Source organism: Salvelinus alpinus, chromosome 2, assembly GCF_045679555.1.
Source record: "Salvelinus alpinus chromosome 2, SLU_Salpinus.1, whole genome shotgun sequence".
In the NCBI taxonomy this organism is placed as follows: Eukaryota; Metazoa; Chordata; class Actinopteri; order Salmoniformes; family Salmonidae; genus Salvelinus; species Salvelinus alpinus.
Window position 1 is genome coordinate 121,345,182 of NC_092087.1, and position 25,411 is coordinate 121,370,592.

General features: G+C 41.7%; 2 protein-coding genes across 3 annotated transcripts in view; both read left to right on the forward strand.

Annotated features, from left to right (window-relative positions):
• The window catches only part of LOC139568525 (phosphoinositide 3-kinase regulatory subunit 6-like), a 33,848-nt gene extending 23,189 nt beyond the window's left edge, over positions 1–10,659 (forward strand). For both annotated transcript variants that reach the window (XM_071390405.1, XM_071390404.1), the window contains exons 11-20: positions 300–786; positions 1,203–1,302; positions 3,049–3,171; positions 4,286–4,396; positions 4,894–4,996; positions 5,162–5,232; positions 5,499–5,589; positions 5,929–5,981; positions 6,201–6,307; positions 8,878–10,659. In XM_071390405.1, coding sequence (XP_071246506.1) covers positions 300–786; positions 1,203–1,302; positions 3,049–3,171; positions 4,286–4,396; positions 4,894–4,996; positions 5,162–5,232; positions 5,499–5,589; positions 5,929–5,981; positions 6,201–6,307; positions 8,878–9,037 — 1,406 coding nt within the window. In that variant the 3' untranslated portion in view covers positions 9,038–10,659. The remainder of the gene's footprint in view (positions 1–299; positions 787–1,202; positions 1,303–3,048; positions 3,172–4,285; positions 4,397–4,893; positions 4,997–5,161; positions 5,233–5,498; positions 5,590–5,928; positions 5,982–6,200; positions 6,308–8,877) is intronic.
• Positions 10,660–10,904: 245 nt separating this feature from the next.
• The window catches only part of LOC139551667 (bMERB domain-containing protein 1-like), a 35,513-nt gene continuing 21,006 nt past the window's right edge, over positions 10,905–25,411 (forward strand). Inside the window, exons 1-2 of the mRNA XM_071362952.1 lie at positions 10,905–11,767; positions 24,281–24,401. Coding sequence (XP_071219053.1) covers positions 11,683–11,767; positions 24,281–24,401 — 206 coding nt within the window. The 5' untranslated portion in view covers positions 10,905–11,682. The remainder of the gene's footprint in view (positions 11,768–24,280; positions 24,402–25,411) is intronic.

Consider the following 25,411-nt stretch of genomic DNA (forward strand, 5'->3'; position numbering starts at 1 on the left):
TCAGATTATTTTGTGCCCAATAGAAATGAATGGTAAATAATGTATTGTGTCATTTTGGAGTCACTTTTATTGTAAATAAGAATAGAATATGTTTGTGAACACTTGCTACCATGGTTATGGATAATCCTAAATGAATCGTTCATTCTAGCACACTGTGTTCTCACCCGATGCAAACGTCCAATACTATAGCGCTTTCTTGTCTCGCTGCTTCATGTTGACCTGTATTGACATTCATGTTATAGAGATGTAGTACATATGTCATCTAATTCCTATTTCTCTGATGTCACCTCTTCCACCAGGGCGCGAGCTGGCCAAGTGCGTGCGCTCCAGCTCCATGTCGTCAGAACACTTCTGCCTCACCCAGGACCAGGAGACAGACTTTGACCTCGCCGACCTCGCCGCCGACCTCACTTCCTCCTCCGCCATGCCCCGCCACTCCGTGATGTCCACCGACAGCGGCATCGAGAGGGACCTTCCCCCTGGGGTTGAGCCTTCAGTGGTGGAACCCTCTGGTGGTTCGGAGGAGGGGGAGGCCAGGTTAACCCGGCGAGGAGGCATCAAGATGAGGCCGTCAGTCACGGACAATATGGCCCTGATGCAGGACGCTCTGGAGGAGAGCGGGAGTGTGGCCGGGGGAGGCGGGGGAGGGGGGACACTTCATAGGAAGGCGGGGTGCAGCGGGACCCCGTCATTCTCCAAGCAGCAGAGGCACTTCACAGCCCGGATCGTGGTGATGGGGGACGACAGGGTGCTGGGGAAGCTGGCTAAGGCCTTCTACTTTCTCAGGTGAGGGACCAGGATCATGGGTAATGTAGTCTGGGAGACTGCATGTAGTTTGTAGTGGATATTGGATATATTAGAATGGATACTGGATATAATAGATTTCTGTTAGAAATGATCATAGTATACTTTTTGGAGACAGTTCCACCTACAACATCTCAATTTGGTTAGCCCTATACTATGCTGTTGAAAATGTTTTATTTCATAATGTCCAAAAAACGGAATCGGAAACTAACTGTCAATTTCCGTGGCCTAGTCAGGAAGAAGAAAGTTGAATTGAAACCATGACACATTTATAGTTAATGTGTCAGAAATATACAATGGGATTATTCCCAACTAACTCAAGACTGGTTATTACACCCATTTTGGTGTCCTGTGTAGCATGGTTTGAGGGTTAGTTTATCATTGGTTTCACTCTGCAGGAAAAGGGAAGCGCGTCGTCTCTTTCTGACCATGAAAGTCAACTTCCAGTTTTACTACATCCCTGTCTGTGAGGATCCCAGTCCCACCTGTCCTGTCAAAGTAAGACCACAAGCTAACACCTCACCTCTATAAGTTTACAACCTGTCAAGAGACAAAGATATGACTCATATCAGTGTTTCAGTTTGTGAACCCACACCCACACCCACACACACACACACACACACACATCCACACACAGTATGTGAAATGATAACATCAAAAGAATGATATGCGGGTTGAAATGGCAGATTTGGACACTGATAAGTGCCTGCATTGGAACGCAGTGGCTGTACAGTAATATGCTGTAAATGATGTCAGAGCTCAGGCTCTGCGCTCCACAGCGCTGTATGAGTTTTGACTGACAGCCGTTCTGAACTTGAGCAACGCGCGCGACAAGAAGTTGCCCACATGCCTCCAACTAATTGGACAACTTTTGTAATTTGTTGTTGTCTGAGTGAGGGGGATGCTGTAAATGATGTATTTTTAAAGATGAGATGTCCAAATGTGCACTTCACATTTTCATATCATAAAACTCCTGCAATATACAGTCAACATTTATGATCACTATGTTTGATGTACAGTTACAAGATGACATCAATCAATCACATTTATTTATAAAGCTCTTTATACATCAGCAGGTGTCACGAAATGCTTATACAGAATCCTAAAACCCCAAACAGCAAGCAATGCAAATGTAGAAGCATGGCGTCATATCCTGAGTTGTTCTGAACAGAATCTCACTTGGCAAAAACTGGTTGAATCAATGTTGTTTCCATGTCATTTCAACAACAACAAAAATCTATTTGATGATGTTGAATCAACGTGGAAACTGATTGGATTTGAAAAAAGTCATCAACGTATGGAAATGTGTTTTTTTTTCACCCAACTTTTAACCTAAATCCAATGACAGTGATATTTTTGGTTGATTTCACATTGACAACTCAGCCAAATGTAAATCAAAACTAGACGTTGAAATGACGTCTGTGCCCAGTGGGATGTGTGTGTATTATGAAGAAAATCCGCAGCGGAACATGCACCTGAATGCACCTGAATAGTCCTTTTTATGCGTACCAAAATGACGATATGTTCTCTGAATTGCCCTGTGAATGCCTAACACTGATTTATAATGGTCCGTTTTTGGATTGTGTTAGCAAGAACAGTAATTGTGTGACGGCGGGGATGCAGGGCTGTGTTCCAAACACAACAACTACAAGTGTGCTTGTTCTACTTCCTCAACGGCACAACTAGGAAAGCTAAAAAAAAGCACCTTGTAGTTGAAGACTGTTCTTTGAGTCATAAAAATGTATTGAAATAACTTAAGAACTGTGCACACTTTGGAGAGGTGTGTGGCCACTTGGAGACAATGGTGTTTGTCTTATGTTGCACCTACCTCACATTTTCCAGGAATATTCTTATCATGTTACTGAATGTATTCAGAGTATTTAAAGATTTTGTTATCAACAAATGCGGCGAAAAGTACAGTAAATATAAAATACACATCAAATCAACAGTGTAATTTCTGGATTCAGTCGTCAGTTGAACTGTGTCCTCGACTTTGGTATTATCATTTTCCCATAATCTCCAAACTGTTCCCTTTCAATTGTTACCGTGGTTATGCATATGTTTTTCATATTTCTTCTGTAAGAAACATTTAAATGTTGCCCTATCCATATAGGCCAATTCCCACTAGTGTAAAGGCTTAATGCCGTTCTCTGGTTTTACACTGAACTTGGCTGTGGTTGAGTAACCCTAACAGTGTAGTACAGTAATGTATCTATAATAAACCATGTTGTACTTCTCTATCAGGAAAACCTCTCCCCATCCCTGGAAAACCCCTGTGCCCTGGGTTCCTACTTGGGAATGGTGGATCCATGGTACGACTGCAACATCAACAGTCTGGGTTCCATGATCCCCAAGCTGGCCAAAATGGTACAGTAACCCACTGTTTCTACGTTATGTTGAAATGACAGCGTCAAAGAGTATTTTCTGTTCTCTTCTGATACTTTTGATTGAGCCTGCCTGGAATGCTAGATTGACAGGGTTTGCACTTTCGGGACTATTCCATTGGTTTCATTAGCCTGGCAAGCTCAATCAAGTGTAGCTTTCAGGATTTTAAGAGGAAACACGATACTAGTCTAATCTACAGAAGGTCTGATTTACAGTAGATAAAGTTATGTGGTTATGTTGAATGTGGTTTATGCTCTGCAACCGGTCTGTACTCTGTACCATATAAAAAAGTCAACAAATTACCGTTTGCATGTTTCTAGGTGTTTTGAATGATTAGCAAACAAAAGGACATTGCACAGTACTGTACAGTAGTTGCTTGCTTACAGGAAGCAACAAAAAAACATCTGTGGGCTCTTATCGAAACTAGGAACCTATGAGTACTGTATGCAAATAGTTTTGCTGTTATGGGTCATCTTAGCATTTAGCTGGATAGAGGGAAGAGAAACTGTTTGACACAGTATAGGGAAAGAACGAGAAGTATTGGGGGGTAAAAGATTGTGAAACGTAGCAGGGACACAGGGTCAGGTTGTCATTGTTTAATGCTGTAGTTTCCAACAAATACGGACCTGTAATGAATTACAATGTGAGGGAAATAGAACAAAAATAAGTTAATGCTGCATAGTAAAAAAGCCTTTGTGCACCACACTAACTTCCCGAAGTAATCAATGCACTCATGTAGTGGAAGAATGGAAAAGCCTTTTTTACAACGCGTAGGTGGGTTTTTTATTCTTGCCATGCATAAGCCATAAAACAATCAAGGCTTTTAAAAATGTTCCACTACATGATACTGCCTTGATTACTTCTGGAGGTTTGTTTGCACAAAGGCTTTTCTATTGTATTTCATCCCATGATCAAAGAGCACCTTGTGGATGAACTATAAACCAAAGAAGCGCTCCTCTCCTGTCTCTACATGAATGAAATCGAGTTCCTTCCAAAACATGAACATTCAGTGTATTAAAAAGCTACTTTTATGTGTACCCCTATCTGTCTTGGTCAACCCCAGGCTCCATACTAACATGATCCCATCTCTCTCCAGCAGTCCAACAGCAGCAAGCAGGCAGAGCCTAACCCCTTCCTATCTGATGTCATTTCCTACTACGTGCGGACCGGACTGCAGCCTGTTTACTTCACCATCTATTCTGTCAAGGTGAGGAGACATAGGATGCATCTGAAATGGTACTCTATTCAGAGCCCTGTGGGCCCTGGTCAAAAGCAGTGCACAATATATAGGGACTAGGGGGCCATTTGGGACACAGGTGTAGCCATTTGCTTCACAAACAGGTCTAGTTATCGCCTAGACACTATCGAATCTCTCTACCACTGTCTGTTGTTGATTGTGTGACGTAATGACAGTAGGTCTGCAGCGATGGACTGAGCATAGATTATCTTTAGCACTCTAGCATGTTCATGATTATCAGTCCTCACTCATAGACCAAAAACACCAAATACCAGAGTGCACATTATCTGAATGGTAATATATCATAATAATAATAATATATGCCATTTAGCAGACGCTTTTATCCAACGTGACTTACAGTCATGAATGCATCGGTTGGCCCCAGCGGGAACCGAACCCCCTTGGCGTTGCAAGCGCCTTGCTCTACCAACTGACCCACGATTGTCATCCTCTTGCTTATGTTCTAGATCTGCTTCTCCAACCTGACCAAGGACTCAGTGGAGGACGTGTTTCTCTCCCACTTAGAGCTGGACTTCCCCGAGTTCAAACAGTCCCCAACTACTTTGAAAGGTAACATTTAGCCTGTGTACGCCGATCGACGTTCTCTGCATCTGATGTTTTTTTAAACTGATTTGAAGTGTGTGTGTGTGTGTGTGTACGTGTGTGCATGCATTGGCGTGTGCACGTGTATATGTCACTCGTCCGGTCTGAACACGTCTGTCCTCCCACTCTCAGCCACAACCCTCAAGCAGAAGAAGAACACAGGAGACGTGTGTGGTGCTGTCGTCTCTGTCAACTACAAAAAGGTCAGCGAAAGATCAACCGTGTTTTTAACATGACCTCATCAATATACATCAATGTAAAAGTGCTGCATCTGGCTATAAAGCTAATGTTATGCTCTAGTGTTTGGGATTGATACTGTTTACGCAACGTCTGTTTGTCTCTGTTTAGAGTTTTGAACTGCGCCATGAGAGTGGCCTGACCTGACGAGAGATCATATAACCTGTATTTGACGTTTAGCTGTTAGCTTCTCTCTATGACCTCCGACCTGTGTCTCTGTCCTCCTCTCCAGGTGTCGTTGAGTGGTAGAGACGTAGATAAGGGTATGTCAGTGAGGACCTCAGGTGTTCAGATTAGTGCCATCCCTTCCAATGAAACTGAAGGTATACAACACTACATATCACACACAATGATATTTTCTACATTCATGTAATTAATTGCTAGATTCATCTGTATTGTGATCAGTAGTAGCTGAGTTGTCACCCTATGGGTCTATTCCACGTTGGTTCAACATCATTTCATGGAAATGACGTGGAAACGACGTTGATTCAACCAGTGGGCAAAGTCACAATGTAAAACAGTAGTGCATGATCATGCTGTTGCATATTGATACAATTGTGAGAATGTTAAAATAAGTTCTGAAATGTCTATTACTTTTCCCGTATTATTCTGTATATCTGTTGAAGCCTGGACTATGTTGTCATTTTTGTTGTTGTCCTCAGATCTGAACTGTCTTACAGTAGCTTTCAACGAAACTAAACCCAAGAACACCATGGTGAGTTTACACCGTTTCGACACACAGATGTCTATTAGTGAAGGTTGTTATCAAATTCAGAAACATAACATATTTGCTTAATCCTCTTGGTATTCTTGGGTCTCCATCTTGTTCTTAACGTCACAAAGGCCTGGCTCGCTTGACTACGCCTGGTGGCCACATCGCTTCATGATCTCATAAACCTAAAACCAAACCTAACACACAGACTTAATTCCACAGGAGGCCAAGATTCGTACCTGTAACATTAAGATCAGAACCCTGGAGATGAAAACCTTCACTGTGACCCTGGACAAAGACTCGAGGAGGACCTTCAAAGACGTACAGAGGTGAGAGCTGTTGGTGTAGCTGTTGCCTACGGGGCTACCATGGAAACTTTAAATACATGAAAACAGGTCAGACAGTGGTTTGGTGGATAGACACATGATCTTGTTACCAGAAGGTTGCTGGTTGAAATTTCTTCTGAAGCATGTTGGTCTAACCTCATTTGATTAGCCCTAGTCATACTGTATGTGGTTTAGTTACATATGCACATGTTATATATATTGTGTCATGTTACAGTATATGTTATATATATATTGTGTCATGTTACAGTATATGTTATATATATTGTGTCATGTTACAGTATATGTTATATATATTGTGTCATGTTACAGTACATGTTATATATATTGTGCCATGTTACAGTATATGTTATATATATTGTGTCATGTTACAGTATATGTTATATATATTGTGTCATGTTACAGTACATGTTATATATATTGTGCCATGTTACAGTATATGTTATATATATTGTGTCATGTTACAGTATATGTTATATATATTGTGTCATGTTACAGTATATGTTATATATATTGTGTCATGTTACAGTATATGTTATATATATTGTGCCATGTTACAGTATGTTATATATATTGTGTCATGTTACAGTATATGTTATATATATTGTGTCATGTTACAGTACATGTTATATATATTGTGCCATGTTACAGTATATGTTATATATATTGTGTCATGTTACAGTATATGTTATATATATTGTGTCATGTTACAGTATATGTTATATATATTGTGTCATGTAACAGTATAAATTATATATATTGTGTGATGTTACAGTATATACAGTTGAAGTCGGAAGTTTACATACACTTAGGTTGGAGTCATTAAAACTCGTTTTTCAACCACTCCACAAATTTCTTGTTAACAAACTATAGTTTTGGCAAGTCGTTTAGGACATCTACTTTGTGCATGACACAAGCAATTTTTCCAACAATAGTTTACAGACAGAATTGTATCACAATTCCAGTGGATCAGAAGTTTACATACACTAAGTTGACTGTGCCTTTAAACAGCTTGGAAAATTCCAGAAAATTATGTAATGGTTTTAGAAGCTTCTGATGGGCTAATTTACATAATTTGAGTCAATTGGAGGTTTACCTGTGGATGTATTTCAAGGCCTACCTTCAAACTAAGTGCTTGACATCATGGGAAAATCAAAAGAAATCAGCCAAGACCTCAGAAAAAATTGTAGACCTCCACAAGTCTGGTTCATCGTTGGGAGCAATTTCCAAACCCCTGAAGGTACCACTTTCATCTGTACAAACAATAGTACGCAAGTATAAACACCATGGGACCACGTAGCCATCATACTGCTCAGGAAGGAGACGCATTCTGTCTCCTAGAGATGAATGTACTTTGGTGCGAAAAGTGCAAATCAATCACAGAACAACAGCAAAGGACCTTGTGAAGATGCTGGAGGAAACAGGTACAAAAGTATCTATACCCACAGTAAAACGAGTCCTATATCGACATAACCTGAAAGGCCGCTCAGCAAGGAAGAAGTCACTGCTCCAAAACCTCCATAAAAAAGCCAGACTACGGTTTACAACTGCACATGGGGACAAAGATCGAACTTTTTGGAGAAATGTCCTCAGGTCTGATGAAACAAAAAGGGAACTGTTTGGCCATAATGACCATCGTTATGTTTGGAGGAAAAAGGGGGAGGCTTGCAAGCCGAAGAACACCATCCCAACTGTGAAGCATGGGGGTGGCAGCATCATGTTGTGGGGGTGCATTGCTGCAGGAGGGACTGGTGCACTTCACAAAATAGATTTCATCATGAGGAAAGAAAATTATGTGGATATATTGAAGCAACATCTCAAGACATCAGTCAAGAAGTTAAAGCTTGGTCGCAAGTGGGTCTTCCAAATGGACAATGACCCCAAGCATACTTCCAAAGTTGTGGCAAAATGGCTTAAGGACAACAAAGTCAAGGTATTGGAGTGGCCATCACAAAGCCCTGACCTCAATCCCATAGAAAATTTGTGGGCGGAACTGAAAAAGTGTCTGCGAGCAAGGAGGCCTACAAACCTGACTTAGTTACACCAGCTCTGTCAGGAGGAATGGGCCAAAATTCACCCAACTTATTGTGGGAAGCTTTTGGAAGGCTACCCAAAATGTTTGACCCAAGTTAAACAATTTAAAGGCAATGCTACCAAATACTAATTGAGTGTATGTAAACTTCTGACCCACTGGGAATGTGATGAAATAAATAAAAGCTGAAACAAATCATTCTCTCTACTATTATTCTGACATTCCACATACTTAAAATAAAGTGGTGATCCTAACTGACCTATGACAGGGAATTTTTACTAGGATTAAATGTCAGGAATTGTGAAAAACTGAGTTTAAATGTATTTGGCTGAGGTGTATGTAAACTTCCGACTTCAACTGTATGTTATATGTAAATAACTAAATGCACATATATGCTTTTAAAAAGTGTAATATTATAATCCTCATTCAATGTTCAATGTCACTAAAGCCCCCAAAAACTGGCAAACATACTTATCTAACTCTCATAATTTAACATGTCCTTTATCAATTAATCCAATTCCAGCATAGAGATCGCTCCCTGTCTTGATCCTGGATACTGTGTCCAGAAGACCATGCGGTCCAAGTTCAGTTTGGGGGAAGAGGAGAGAGACGCTGGCCTCAGCAAGTACATGAACAAAGGACTTCCTCTACCAATCAATACCTTCGCTGGTATCATCAACTGACTGATCTCACAACCATCTGGATGGACTCCACTGTACAGAGACTGAAACGTTGAGACCATCTACATCATATGAGGATCAGGGATGCGCTTAGTACTCACAACAGCGCCTCAGTGTACCTTGAAGGGATGTGGAAAGAGAACCTGGGTGGCAGCTAAGGGTAACTGGTGTAACCTTGACTAGAAAACCAGTTGAGTTTGACAAGTGTTAGATTTGTCAACAAACAAATTAATTTGCCATGGGTATTGGATCTCGTTCCAGTTTTTTCTGCTTGTGACAGTTTTATCATATACTGTTCCCATAGGCATATCTCTGACTGACAGCATAGTCAAAGAACAATATTGCCTCTAAAATTGACAATTTTATGAGAGTGCATGAGAGTGAAGCTGAGTTGGTATTAGCTCCAAGATAAGCTCAGAGGACTAACATAAACTTGACAACCTGGGTTCAAAATCTGGTCCGTCAGAAGAGTAGCCCACCCTCCCAATCATCTAACCTAAGGGAAGACTCATCCATCCCTTGACGTCAGGGTTGGGGCAAATTCCATTTCAATTCAGTAAAGTTATGTAGTGAACTGAAATTCCCATCGGGATTGACTGAATTGAAATGGAATTGACCCCAACCCTGCTTGCCATGTAAACACACTACCTGCTGCTCTTTGAGTTCTGACACTGAATAACCCTGGTAGGGTCATTTTCCTTACTAAGCTTGGCAGAAGAACAACTTAAAGATAGTTTGATGTCTTGGTGAGCTAACAACAGAAGCTATTGAAGCAGTCACTTGTTGGATTAACCAGTTCTTTAAAAAACAGGTTCCATTTAAAGGTGCATATAGCCTATTACAGGCCACGTCTGCTCTCTGAGCTCACCTAAGTTCTTGTAAGTTAGCAATAAAGGTTTGAATGCACGGTGCACAAGCCTTCAGTAAAAACATGACACAAAAGAACAGGCACCTATTTTAAGATCCCTAAAGAACATGTTGCGTGACAGGAAACCGACTGGGGGGGTTTCAATTTCTGGTAGCTTTCTGCTTATGACTTTGTTCTGTATGCTATACTAACAAGTGGTGCAATATCCAGTGTGGTTGACTATTACCATGCTAGGAGGTCTATGCTAAAATGAAAGTTACACTCTGAGCCCTTTGCTTGTTTCAAATGAATTTATCACGCCTAACTTGAAGGTGATGGAACACAGTCACTGCTGTCAGACATTGGCTGGTTTACAATAAATCATGAGGTGATGGGGACTAGTTATCATATATGCACCCATAAAAAGTATGTAGATGGCAGAAAGACAGGCACACAGACAGAGAGAGAGAGAGAGAGAGAGAAAGACACTGACTGACTGAATGACTAAGTGGCCACATCTATAAAAGCCACTGTCATAATACCATTGAAAAAAAACGAGGGTCTTAAAGAGTATTCTGATCGCCAGCTAGTATTTTTGTAATGCATCATCAATCGTCAATAGACCTTTTTGCACACTTGTCTATTTTTTAAATGTTATGTATGTAAGACTAATCATTGGAGTATGGTGTCATTGCAATTACTTGTTTAATAGTAGTGTAAATACATGTATTTTTATATAATTACTGTATATTTTATATAAAAAGAGATCAAATTTGAATCTGACTTTTTCTGAAATGAAATATGAATGAGCAGATTTTTTTCTTCTTAAAGGGATAGTTCACCCAAATTACAAAATTACATATTGGTTTCCTTACCCTGTAAGCAATAAGTCTATGGACAAGGTATGACAGACATACATGGACAAGGTATGACAGAAATACATGCTTTGGTTTAGTTTCCCTGGCACTGTTCCACTGCTAACGTTTTAGCATTTATGGCACAAATATATATATACTGATATTAGCATTTTTCCACATCTTCAAATCATCTAGAAGGGACTTTGTTTAGCTTCACAATAAATTTGAGATACTTTTAGATGATTTGGACTTGATGCGTGAAAAATGTTAAAACGGTGCCATGGGAATAAAACCAAAGCATGGATTGCTGTCCTACCTTGTCCCCAGACTGCTTATGCTGCGTTCAAGACAACTCGTTAACCCCCGAACCTCAGAGTTAAAATTTGTGTATGTTTTTTGTGTAGGGCTTCCTATTGGTTGCTTTTAATACTTTCCAAGTGGGAACTCTGACCTCATCATTCTACAACGAGTTTCCAAGTTGGACATTTCAGAGTTTCCTAGTTCTGAGTTTTCTTGAACGCAACGTTACAGTGTAAAGAAACCAATGTGGAATTTGGATGAACTATCCCTTTAAGTACAGTGCTGTTGAACGAGAGGGATACTGTGGGGGGGATGCATGTAGTACCACCGATTAACGTTAGATGGCGCCATGGTCTAATATAAAAGTATATCTTCGAGTTTACAGTAGGTATTGGAAACATCATCAGCCTTGGCTTGAACACCGCAAACTCAAATAACGGCAAGAGCGTGACAACACCAGCACGTTTTGGAAGCGTTTTTACACAATTCTCTGCCATGCAGCTTGGTACTTAATGAAAGACTGTGCGCATAGACTGCTCCTGTTGCCTTCTCTTGTTAGTTTTCCTTCGGTTTCCAAGACACAGCATTGTATTTGTTTGACAGCGCATCCTTGACCAGTTTGGAATCGAACCCGCGGTTGAGAGATGGAAAAGGAAAATAAACACGGATCATCACATCAGTACGGCTCTCTGGAATGCACTAAATGGAATACAGACAATTCCAAAACAGGTAAATAAATGGAACTGTTTGTGTGTGCATAATTGACCTGAGAAAGTGAAGACAATAGTATTTATTACAGGGGAAACGCTTGCAGTTGCATGCAGATGTTGATGTTTGTTTCGTAATGCACCTCTACAGGTGGCAGTCAACAGCTGTAACTAGCGCGCTTATTTTTAGTTCATTAGGATCCCATCAACTACTGCACATGCAGCAGCTAACTCTTCCAAAATAAAAAAGAATATAAGAGTTCTATATTGGAAAGACACCAAGAAACAATACAAATTATATTGACACACTATTCATATACATATACAGTACAGTACAGTTCAATTCGATCTTTAGAAAGAGGAGAGGTGCTGTGATAGAATATGTTTTTTTTATCCGTTTTTTCATAGCTAAACTTGCGTTTGCCTGAGTAACCTCTGGTGGCAGAGCATTCCATGACGACATGGCTCTATACCCACACTGCCTTCGGGAAAGTATTCAGACCCCTTGACTAGTTCCACATTTTGTTAGGTTACAGCCTTATTCTAAAATTGATTAAATCGTTTTTTCCCCCATCATCAATCTACACAAAATACCCCATAATGACGAAGCAAAAACAGTTTTTTAGAAATGTTTGCTAATAAAAAATAAATACAAATTAAATATAAAATTTAAAATAAAAGTATTCAGAAAATTTACTCAGTACTATGTTGAAGCACCTTTAGCAGTGATTACAGCGTTGAGTCTTCTTGGGTATGACGCTACAAGCTTGGCACACCTGTATTTGGGGGGTTTCTCCCATTCTTCTCTGCAGATCCTCTCAAGCTCTGTCAGGTTGGATGGGGAGTGTTGGTGCACAGCTATTTTCAGGTCTCTCCAGAGATGTTCGATCGGGTTCAAGTCCGGGCTCTGGCTGGGCCACTCAAGGACATTCAGAGACTTGTCCCGAAGCCAGTCCTGCGTTGTCTTGGCTGTGTGCTTAGGGTCGTTGTCCTGTTAGAAGGTGAACCTTGGCCCCAGTCTGATGTCCTGAGCGCTCTGGAGCAGGTTTTCATCAAGGATCTCTCTTTACTTTGCTCCGTTCATCTTAGCCTCGATCCTAACTAGTCTCACAGTCCCTACCGCTGAAAAACATCCCCACAGCATGATGCTGCCACCACCATGCTTCACCATAGGGATGGTGCCAGGTTTCCTCCAGACGTGATGCTTGGCTTTCAGGCCAAAGAGTTCAATCTTGGTTTCATCAGACCAGAGAATCTTGTTTCTCATGGTCTGAGAGTCTTTAGGTGCCTTTTGGCAAACTCCAAGCGGGCTGTCATGTTCCTTTTACTGAGGAGTGGCTTCCGTCTTGCCACTCTACCATAAAAAAATGATTGGTGGAGTGCTGCAGAGATGGTTGTCCTTCTGGAAGTTTCTCCCATCTCCACAGAGGAACTCTAGAGGGCTCTTCTCCCCCGATTGCTCAGTTTGGCCGGGTGGCCAGCTCCAGGAAGAGTCTTGGTGTTTCCAAACTTCTTCCATTTAAGAATGATGGAGGCCACTGTGTTCTTAGGGACCTTCAATGCTGCAGAATATTTTTGGTACCCTTCCCCAGATCTGTGCCTTGACACAATCCTGACTCGGAGCTCTACGGACAATTCCTTCGACCTCATGGCTTGGTTTTTGCTCTTACAACAGTGGGACCTTATGTAGACAGGTGTGTGCCTTTCCAAATCATGTCCAATCAATTGAATTTACCACAGGTGGACTCCAATCAAGTTGTAGAAACATCTCAAGGATGATCAATGGAAACAGGATGCACCTGAGCTCAATTTCGAGTCTCATAGCAAAGGATCTGAATACTTATGTAAATAAGGTTTTTCTGTTTATTATTGTTAATGCATTTGCAAAAAATTCAAAAAGACTTTTTGCTTTGTCATTATGGGGTATTGTGTGTAGATTTCTGATATTGCTTTTATTTAATCAATTTTAGAATAAAGCTGTAACGTAACAAAAATGTGGAAAAAGTCAAGGGGTCTGAATACTTTCCGAAGGCACTGTAACTGAGTGACGCATTACATCTGTTTTTAGTTTGGGTACAGTGAGGAAACCCATAGTGGTGTGTCTGGTGCGGTATGTACAGTGTATGTCTGTTTGAAGTGTATGCAAATAGATTATTCAAATGGTTAGGCATTTTCAACACACAAATGTTTCTTAAAAAGACTACAAGAGAAGTAGTCAATTTCTCCTAAACCCTCAAACATGAAATACTATCATGCATGTTGTTGACGTTAGTTCTGTGTGTGCAGTTAAGGGCAAGGTGTGCTGCTTTGTTTTGAGCCAGCTGCAGCTTTGATAGGTCTTTCTTTGCTGCACCATAACATATTACCAGACAGTAATCAAGATCTGATTTGTTGTAGTACAGTTGTGTCAAAAACGCAGAACATCTTTTTATAACAGACATACCTCTCCCCATCTTTACAACAACTTTGTCAATATGACTTGACCATGATAACTGACCATCCAATGTTACTCTTAGGAGTTCAGCTTTATCCACTTCACTTTTGCACAACTTCATTTGAGGTTTAGGTCTAGGAGAATGCTTTGAACCAAATACAATACTTTTGGTTTTAGATGTATTTAAGGCCAGTTTATTGTTAATAACCCATTCTGACACTGACTATAACTGACTGTAGCTTCTTGTAAGACAAGTGGCAAATCGTTTTTAAAAATTGAGAAGAGTAACGGCCCAAGGAAACTGCCCTGAGGGATACCACACTGTACATATCTGATGTTAGAGAAGCTTCCATTGAAGGACACTCTCTGGGTTCTATTGGATAAGTAACTCTCCAACGATGTGATGGCAGGTGATGTAAAGCCATAACAAGTGAGTTTTTTCAATAACGTGTGCGTGGACATTTTAGAATAATGTGTACAGTCACAGGGTGTACGCCATTAAAGTTTGTAAATTGCACCCCAAATTATAGATGATGGCCCGCTGATGAGACTTAATAGGACATTGAGAATGGAAGAGAACATTGTGAGTGTCAGTTTTGCAAGGCTGGGGACACACCGTTCCCACACTATTGATATCATTACATCAACAATACTCTCAGAGTCATTCTCCTTTCGCTTTCATGTTTCAACAACAAAAGGAATAGGAAAGTGTTTGTTTGTTGAGAATAATTTATATATTTTTTTGTAACTAAAACACTTTATTGTTTTAGTCATTATCTTCTATTTCTCTTCAATCAAAGTACCTGTAGGCTATTACTGCACTTCCTCAAAATTAGGAATCTGAATCTCTCCTTTCTTTCTCTCTCTCTCTCTCTCTCTCTCTCTCCCTTTTTCTCCTTGAAAGGAGAGAAAGGGAGCAAGCATCTTTTCCCCTCTACCTCTCTCTCTTTATTTCTATCTTTCTCTCTCCCTCCGGTCTTCCCATCCTCTCTCCCTCCTCCCTCCTTCTACCCTTCCTCCTCCCTCCCTGCATTTAGACTGACCTGTCCGTTAGTCCGTCACTGCGTGATATCTACCTCATTAAGAAGAAAACCACCCAGGCTGATGGAGGGGGAAAAAATAAGGGATAGAGGGAGGAGAAGAAAGACAGCAAATTGAGGCCCTGTTTAAATTGCGCTGTGGCAGCTCTCTTCGAAGCATAAAATAATTAGACTTCAGAGGAGTCACCTACATTGTTCTATGCTATGTTGCATATGCTATGTGGATGCTGAATGCTAACATGTAACGGTCGGCTAACAGATCCAGCAGTGTCCTCCAATTGGCAGTGACAGTGTGCTAGACATTCTCTTAGGGAGGGTGAGAGACATGGACTTAGAGCGAGCCAGTCAAACTTTGAAAGTTAATTCCGCAGAGCGAGGTTGAAAACCAGGTAGTAGTGTACTTTTTAATTGAGTTTGGAACACCGAAATTGTCTCAACATGAGAAGCTCTGCAGAGGAATTGGATGACTGTTCTTCCAGTATCTCTATTATTAATTTCTCTCTCTACACACACTCACACACACTATTACACACACAATATTACACACACACTTCTGCTAGGCACTCTCACAGTGACCCTAGCTCTAGCTCCAGGAATGACCCCCCTCCAGCCCTACTCCCATCTCTTTCCCTTAGTGCAGGGGTTTGAACATGCCGCCTAGTTACGCCAGACCCGACCAACCTCTCAGCCCCAGACGTGATGATGGCTGTCAAGGTAATGGGCGCCGGAGGCTGGGTACACAGTGAACCTCTACTGATGGCTTTTGGGAAACCTGTTGTGGCATTTTGAAATCCCAACGTGCCACTGGTGTTGTCCTTAACAGGGGGGAAGTGTATGTCAGAGGAGGGATGGGAATAGACACTAAAGACAATAGACTTATAAAGAGGTTTGAACTTCAGGAGATGTTGGCAGTGTTGTCAGGTTTACTTGAATGGAGTTCGAAACATTGGCAAGTTTTTAAGATCCAGAGTCCACTAATCAGTCTTTATGATGAGACCACCCCTCCCTCCGGAGTAAAAGTGCCATGGCTGTCTTGACGTAAGTGCTGTCGTAGCGGGTCACATCAGGAAGTGTGTCATACTGTAGTAGCACAGCTGAGCGGCTCTGTGAAGATTCATATAGCTAAGTAGGCATCCTTTGTGCCTGACTGAGAAAGCTGACTGCTTTGGCTCTTTGGGAGGCTCAGGCTTGTACACAATACAATGCTGACAGATGCCAAAGGGATATGAGTGAATATACAGTGGGGCAAAAAAGTATTTAGTCAGCCACCAATTGTGCAAGTTCTCCCACTTAAAAAGATGAGAGAGGCCTGTAATTTTCATCATAGGTACACTTCAACTATGACAGACAAAATGAGGGGAAAAAATCCAGAAAATCACATTGTAGGAGTTTTAATGAATTTATTTGCAAATTATGGTGGAAAATAAGTATTTGGTCAATAACAAAAGTTTATCTCAATACTTTGTTATATACCCTTTGTTGGCAATGACAGAGGTCAAACGTTTTCTGTAAGTCTTCACAAGGTTTTCACACACTGTTGCTGGTATTTTGGCCCATTCCTCCATGCAGATCTCCTCTAGAGCAGTGATGTTTTGGGGCTGTTGCTGGGCAACATGGACTTTCAACTCCCTCCAAAGATTTTCTATGGGGTTGAGATCTGGAGACTGGCTAGGCCACTCCAGGACCTTGAAATGCTTCTTACGAAGCCACTCCTTAGTTGCCCGGGCGGTGTGTTTGGGATCATTGTCATGCTGAAAGACCCAGCCACTTTTCATCTTCAATGCCCTTGCTGATGGAATGAGGTTTTCACTCAAAATCTCACGATACATGGCCCCATTCATTCTTTCCTTTACACGGATCAGTCGTCCTGGTCCCTTTGCAGAAAAACAGCCCAAAAGCATGATGTTTCCACCCCCATGCTTCACAGTAGGTATGGTGTTCTTTGGATGCAACTCAGCATTCTTTGTCCTCCAAACACGACGAGTTGAGTTTTTACCAAAAAGTTATATTTTGGTTTCATCTGACCATATGACATTCTCCCAATCTTCTTCTGGATCATCCAAATGCTCTCTAGCAAACTTCAGACGGGCCTGGACATGTACTGGCTTAAGCAGGGGGACACGTCTGGCACTGCAGGATTTGAGTCCCTGGCGGCGTAGTGTGTTACTGATGGTAGGCTTTGTTACTTTGGTCCCAGCTCTCTGCAGGTCATTCACTAGGTCCCCCCGTGTGGTTCTGGGATTTTTGCTCACCGTTCTTGTGATCATTTTGACCCCACGGGGTGAGATCTTGCGTGGAGCCCCAGATCGAGGGAGATTATCAGTGGTCTTGTATGTCTTCCATTTCCTAATAATTGCTCCCACAGTTGATTTATTCAAACCAAGCTGCTTACCTATTGCAGATTCAGTCTTTCCAGCCTGGTGCAGATCTACAATTTTGTTTCTGGTGTCCTTTGACAGCTCTTTGGTCTTGGCCATAGTGGAGTTTGGAGTGTGACTGTTTGAGGTTGTGGACAGGTGTCTTTTATACTGATAACAAGTTCAAACAGGTGCCATTAATACAGGTAACGAGTGGAGGACAGAGGAGCCTCTTAAAGAAGAAGTTACAGGTCTGTGAGAGCCAGAACTCTTGCTTGTTTGTAGGTGACCAAATACTTATTTTCCACCATAATTTGCAAATAAATTCATTAAAAATCCTACAATGTGATTTTCTGGATTTTTTTTCTTCTCATTTTGTCTGTCATAGTTGAAGTGTACCTATGATGAAAATTACAGGCCTCTCTCATCTTTTTAAGTGGGAGAACTTGCACAATTGGTGGCTGACTAAATACTTTTTTGCCCCACTGTACACTGCTGATAGTCATCAAGTCTCTTTTCTTTAGCTTTTTAACTCTCTCAGTACCAGCCTAAGGTCACAGAGCCTAGTCAGCAGTGGCGTGTATTCATGGATGCCAAGGGAAGCCAGGCTTCCCCCCCCAAAAAAAATAAATAATAATACAATAATTTCGCAAGAGGCTGAATATAACTCACAGGAGAAAGCATCCGAGCGAGCAAAACGGCGATCTCAAATCTCATTTGAGAGCATACGTCATTGATAGAAAAACTTGAATTGCTGCATCTCGTTGTGTTGTTGTCCTCCTTTGGCTAGCTAGCCAGCTAGCTAAAATTGTCCCTTTCCTAAATTAGCCATGGATAGAGATAGGGATTTGTACTTGTGCTTTTACTTTTTTCTCTGTACTGGTCAATGATTATAATGGCAATTCTGATCCAACCATGAATTCATACATTGTTGTGCCCCTGACCTGAGACAGGTTGCATCACTGCCTGGTATGGGAACTGCTCGGCCTCCGACCGCAAGGCACTACAGAGGGTAGTGCGAATGGCCCAGTACATCACCGGGGCCAAGCTTCCTGCCATCCAGGATCTCTATACCAGGTGGTGTCAGAGGAAGGCCCTAAAAAGTGTCAAAGGCTCCAGCCACCCTAGTCATAGACTGTTCTCTCTGCTACCGCACGGCAAGCGGTATCGGAGCGCCAAGTCTAGGTCCAAGAGGCTTCTAAACAGCTTCTACCCCCAAGCCATAAGAATCCTGAACAGCTAATCAAATGGCTACCCAGACTATTTGCACCCCCCCCCATACGCTGCTGCTACTCTGTTATTATCTATGCATAGCCACTTTAATAACCCTACCTGCATGTACATAATTACCTCAATTACCTCGACACTGGTGCCCCCTCACATTGACACATTGACTCTGTACTGGTACCCCCTGTATATAGCCCCGCTATTGTTATTTACTGCTGCTCTTTAATTATTTGTTTTTCTTATCTCTTACTTTTTGCGGGGTATTTTCTTAAAACTGCATTGTTGGTTAAGGTCTTGTAAGCAAGCATTTCACTGTAAGGTCTACACCTGTTGTATTCAGTGCATGTGACAAATAGCATTTGATTTGATTTGATACACGTTCAATATGTAACTAGATGTAGAAGGCTAATGTTAACTAGCCAAAGTTTCCCATGAATGGAAGTTAGGCTAGCGAGCAAGCATTTTAGCCAGGTAGCCTAGGACAACAAAAATGAAAATAATGTACTGTATGACAGAGTGATAGACCATTTCGTCAACATCAAAGAGAGGAGGATGGCATTGGCTTTTCTCTACAAGTAGGGTGAGTCAACATGTTTTTCTACTTACCCAAACATGCACACACACACACACACACACACACAGAAATCAGAACCATGGACAGCCACATCATATTTAGCTTACATTGATTGGACTAAATTGTTTTTGGTATCTTTTAGTTGTCACTCGATTAGACTAAGCAGAGGTGATTAGTTGATGTTGAAATGTTGAAGTTGAAATGGTGCTATAATAGTGGAGGCAGCTCCTGTTGTCTTTGTGACTTGCGGTAACTCTCTGTGGTTCTAAATCAATAGTTGTTTAGTGTTCCGAAAATGTCAGAAACATTAACTAGCTTGACCATTCTGTAGGGCATGTAACTGTCTGTTACTGTACATGCTATATAGGTTGTATTACGGCTTTTTTGGGGAATGAGAGGACAGGTGCTTGGCTTCCCCAGTGATTTTACCCATGCATGTTGCGCGGAGTGGAACAGGGGAACCCAAGAGCAGACTCAGACGAGGAGACTGGGATGAAGTAACCAAGGTATTTATTGAAACACAGGGGGAAGATGGAGTGCAGGCCAGGGGAAGCTCGGGTGGGTTGCAGGAAACCAGGTGCTGAGGCTGAGGCTGGAGCGAGAGGGGTTGGGACAAGGTAAGCAGGTCTGTAGGGGAATTCAAAGGAGTAGTAGAGTGGGGAATCCAGGACAGAGTAGCAGGATGATGAGACGTGGAACTGGAGACAGGGACCAGAGTGTCAGGCGGTGGTTAACTGGTGCAGTGAATCAGGCGCAGGAGAGCAGAAATGAGTGTACAAGGTATTTAATTCCACGACAGCACCAGTATACAGACAATACTCAAAGTGCGGAGAAATACCGGTCACTCGAAAATAACGGGCGTACATACATAACCCGGGAAACATAACCAGCCGACAAGTACCGCCATGAACAATCAATAAACACGCACACTAACATGTGGGAAACAGAGGGTTAAATAATGAACATGTAATTGGGGAATAGAAACCATGTGTGTAGAAAACAAAGATAAAACAAATGGAAAATGAAAAGTGGATCGGCGATGGCTAAAAGACAGGTGACGTCGACCGCCGAATGCCGCCCGAACAAGGAGAAGGATTCTGCACATCAAGCCCAGTCTAGCCTGCCATCCCTGTGGATAGCCTATGTGTGAGGAGGACAAAAGGATGTCTCTCTCTCGCTCTCCCCCACCCTTCTCTCTCTGCTTAATTTTCAATTGACTTTCAGACAAAACACACATCTTGTATGTATTTGCAATTGTAAAGGTTATCAAAGTAGACAGTCTCATCCCTCAGGAGGAAGAGGGAGACTATCAGATTCTCTGTTCAGTCAGTGGTGGTGTGAGGTTTCTCAATCCCCAGCCCAGGTGGTGTCTCAGTTAGTCGGGCTCCACACAGAGCAGCTCAACAGCGGGGGAGAGTTAGTTAGCAGAGCCGCTAGGGAACCAGGACACCAGCAGACGAGACTCAGAAGAGACTCGGAGGAAGAGAAGGCAGACTGACTGAACTGTTGAACCTCTGACTTCCTTTAGCTCAGCAAGCTAACACAGTCTTTTGGCACGCAGGACACTCATCAGCATACCTCAATACGCCTTCAACAAGGAATTACTGATCTTTCTGACAGGTCTAGGATCAGTAAATAAAGTTAAATCCATGTATAATCTGTTTTTACTGTGACTTGTACGTGTAAATCTGCGAAAGAAATAGGTAGTTGTGGAGGTGGATGCAGTTGAACGTTTGATCAAGAAATACTGATCTAGGATCAGATGGTAAAATAAATGTATAATTCTCTTTTGTGCGACTAGTAGGCATAAATCTGTGAAAGCAATAGGGAGTTGGGGAGGTGGACGCAGTGGAATGTTTGATTTCATGGCAGAGTGTTTGGCTCGATTGAAATTCTGCAGTGGGTCTGAAGCTGAAATGCTTTGAACTGGCTCCATCTCACACCAGTTATTGGGACTCTGAGGGAAAACAAAGCTTGATGTTAACAGCTCGGGGCAGACAGACAAACGGGTTCGATATAGCGGCTGAGATGTGGCGATGCTTATAATACGTTATCTATGATCACATTGTGTAACAGCAGGTGAGATGGAATCATGGAATAGTGGTAAAGGATGGTATACTACCCGTAGTAATTACACTCTAGTTACCAAAGTAGTAAAAAGCCAAGTAAATGTTATAAAGCAACTTAAAGAAATGGCCTGGCAAGGTGTGCCCAGCATAAATTCAAGAAATGCACATTGACATAAACAGAAGTATTTATTATAATGTCATTCTGTTAGTTATTTCATTGTGCTGATGTCTGGCCACTGTTGTAAAACCCCATAAGTAGCTGTTCATACTTAGACGTATTTTTCTTGGTGATTTATATTCCGCTCAAAGCCCACTGGGGGTGAGGGAGGTAGGACACAGAGACAGACTCACTCGTGCGCAAACTTTCTCTCTCTCTCTCGCTCTCTGTCTCTCTCATTTACTCACTCACTCACTGTGTGAGCCAGTCTGCACCAGAGCACTCAGACAGTCAACTCTTTTCTCAAATGGTTCCCCAGAGTCTCCGTGGGTTCAGACCATCAATAGTAATTACAAGGAACGCAGTTCTTCTACCTCTGCTTCTCACACGCTGGGAAATTGGTAAAAGGTCTTGGTACTCAAAGGCTGAATTTGTTTTACCTTCGACGTTTCTCATAACAATGACTGAGGAAGAGGCCTCCAACTTGCTGCCAAAGCGTGGATTTTGTGACTTAATGAATTGTTCTCATCAGAGCAAAAGTGCTACGCACCAGCTAGATTTATTTTTTAAAGAAGCATATCTCTCTGTTTTTCAGTTTTTGCTGTGTACAGTTGAAGTCGGAAGTTTACATACACTTAGGTTGGAGTCATTAAAACTCGTTTTTCAACCACTCCACATATTTCTTGTTAACAAACTATAGTTTTGGCAAGTCAGTTAGGACATCTACTTTGTGCATGACACAAGTAATTTTTCCAACAATTGTTTACAGATAGATTGTCATCACAATTCCAGTGGGTCAAAAGTTTACATACACTAAGTTGACTGTGCCTTTAAACAGCTTGGAAAGTTCCAGAAAATTATGCCATGGCTTTAGAAGCTTCTGATAGGCTAATTGACATAATTTGAGTCAATTGGAGGTGTACCTATGGATGTATTTCAAGGCCTACCTTCAAACTCAGTGCCTCTTTGCTTGACATCATGGGAAAATCAAAAGAAATCAGCCAAGACCTCAGAAAAAAAAGTGTAGACCTCCACAACTCTGGTTCATCCTTGGGAGCAATTTCCAAATGCCTGAAGGTACCACATTCATCTGTACAAACAATAGTACGCAAGTGTAAACACCATGGGACCACGCAGCCATCATTCCGCTCAGGAAGGAGATGCGTTCTGTCTCCTAGAGATGAACGTACTTTGGTGCAAAAAGTGCAAATCAATCACAGAACAACAGCAAAGTTCCTTGTGAAGATGCTGGAGGAAACAGGTACAAAAGTATATATATCTACAGTAAAACGAGTCCTATATCGACATAACCTGAAAGGCCACTCAGCAAGGAAGAAGCCACTGCTCCAAAACCGCCATAAAAAAGCCAGACTACGGTTTGCGACTGCACATGGGGACAAAGATCGTACTTTTTGGAGAAATGTCCTCTGGTCTGATGAAACAAAAATAGAACTGTTTGGCCATAATGACCATCATTATGTTTAGAGGAAAAAGGGGGAGGCTTGCAAGCCGAAGAACACCATCCCAACCGTGAAGCACGGGGGTGGAAGCATCATGTTGTGGGGGTGCTTTGCTACAGGAGGGACTGGAGCACTTCACAAAATAGATGGCATCATGAGGAAAGAAAATTATGTGGATATATTGAAGCAACATCTCAAGACATCAGTCAGGAAGTTAAAGCTTAGTCGCAAATGGGTCTTCCAAATGGACAATGACCCCAAGCATACTTCCAAAGTTGTGGCAAAATGGCTTAAGGACAACAAAGTCAAGGTATTGGAGTGGCCATCACAAAGCCTTGACCTCAATCCTATAGAAAATGTGTGTGCAGAACTGAAAAAGCGTGTGCAAGCAAGGAGGCCTACAAACCTGACTCAGTTACACCAGCTCTGTCAGGAGGAATGGGCCAACATTCACCCAACTTATTGTGGGAAGCTTGTGGAAGGCTACCTGAAACGTTTGACCCAAGTTAAACAATTTAAAGGCAATGCTACCAAATACTAATTGAGTGTATGTAAACTTCTGACCCACTGGGAATGTGATGAAAGAAATAAAAGCTGAAATAAATCATTCTCTCTACTATTATTCTGACATTTCACATTCTTAAAATAAAGTGGTGATCCTAACTGACCTAAGACAGGGATTCTTTATGAGGATTAAATGTCAGGAATGGTCAAAAACTGAGTTTAAATGTATTTGGCTAAGGTGTATTTAAACTTCCGACTTCAACTGTATGTATTTGATTAAGCCTGAAACAAACCCTAATTGAATTCCTTAGCCTGCATTGAACCAGACAAAATCAATGTTTTGCTTGGCAGCATACAAAGGAGATGATCTTGTCCCAAGCTACCTTATCCATGATGCTACAGTAGGACATGTGTCATACAGCCATATTTATGCATATGCAAGCTTTATCTTGTGTGCGTGCGTGTGCATGTGCGACTGTGTGTGTGTGTGTGTGTGTGTGTGTGTGTGTGTGTGTGTGTGTGTGTGTGTGTGTGTGTGTGTGTGTGTGTGTGTGTGTGTGTGTGTGTGTGTGTGTGTGTGTGTGTGTGTGCATGTTTTCGCGTGAGCACACGTTTGCCTACCTATTCTACCATATCCATATCATTCCAAAATGTAGAACTGGAAAAAGTTTAATAGAAAAACGGAACGTTTGTCTGTCCCTCTCTCTGATCAGAAGAGGACATCGTCTCCATGGCAGACTCCACCATCACCATAGATGACATCGAGGGAGAGCTGTTCAAGATTGACAGGATTCGAGATGTGCTGGTCAGAAGAGAGTCAGAACTCAGATACATGTGAGTATGTTGTGTCTGTTATCTCTAATCTGGATATCTCTAGTCTAGATATCTCTACTGTATTGTCATGTATTATTCTGAATAGCAGGGTGGTGTGCTTGTGCTTGTGTGTGTGTGTAACAATACAGTTCAAGTGTGGTGAATCCTGTTGAATCTAGTGGCGGTTCTCTGAAGCTTGGGATGCTACACGGGAGGGAGAGTGGAAAGAGAGGAAGGAATGAAGGAGGGGGAGAGAGAGGTAGGGCTGTTACGGTGACTTTATCAGTGCCACACCGGCAGTCACGAGTCATGAAGGCCATCATATTCCATGTGACCGGTTAGTCACGGTAATTAGGCTTCTCCAAGCTCTGATGCTGCTGATGGTCATTAGTAGCCTATCAACCTTCTAACTGCCTGGTACTCAGCACTCTATTGTCCCTTGAATCACTCTGACATCAACGCAAATGTAACCAAAAATCTAATCAAACACTTCATGAGAGCCCATGAGCTCATTTACCACAACATTTTTATAGACTTTGCAATTGTACGAGAAAACAGAGTGATGGCCTCTACTAAAAAGAGGAGGTTCCCCTCAGCTTTCTATAGACTAGGCCTACTATATTTATTTCTCAACGTACCTAATATTAAGCACATTGTTTATCTTTACAACAGGAGTATAGGCTGCCTGTCTGGAAATGAACCACAGGAAAAGCATCCTCCATTCGCTCTTTAAGTGCATAGACGTGTATTTTTTTCCCACTGCCCCTGTTTCGAGACAGGTGCATGATAATGGTCCATTCTTAATCAAAACAAATTTCATACATATATTATTTACTATATGTAAACACAAGATTAAATCAAGAATAGTCTGATGGGTGACAATATTAGCCTGTCACTTGTGAATTATATATTATCACTTGTGAATGATGCCCAGCATAAGAAACAGAATAGTCGCATGTTCGCACTCCCTCAAATCGTTTGGAGAAAATATGTGTTCAATTGTATTCTTCATTCAATAAAATAATATCAAA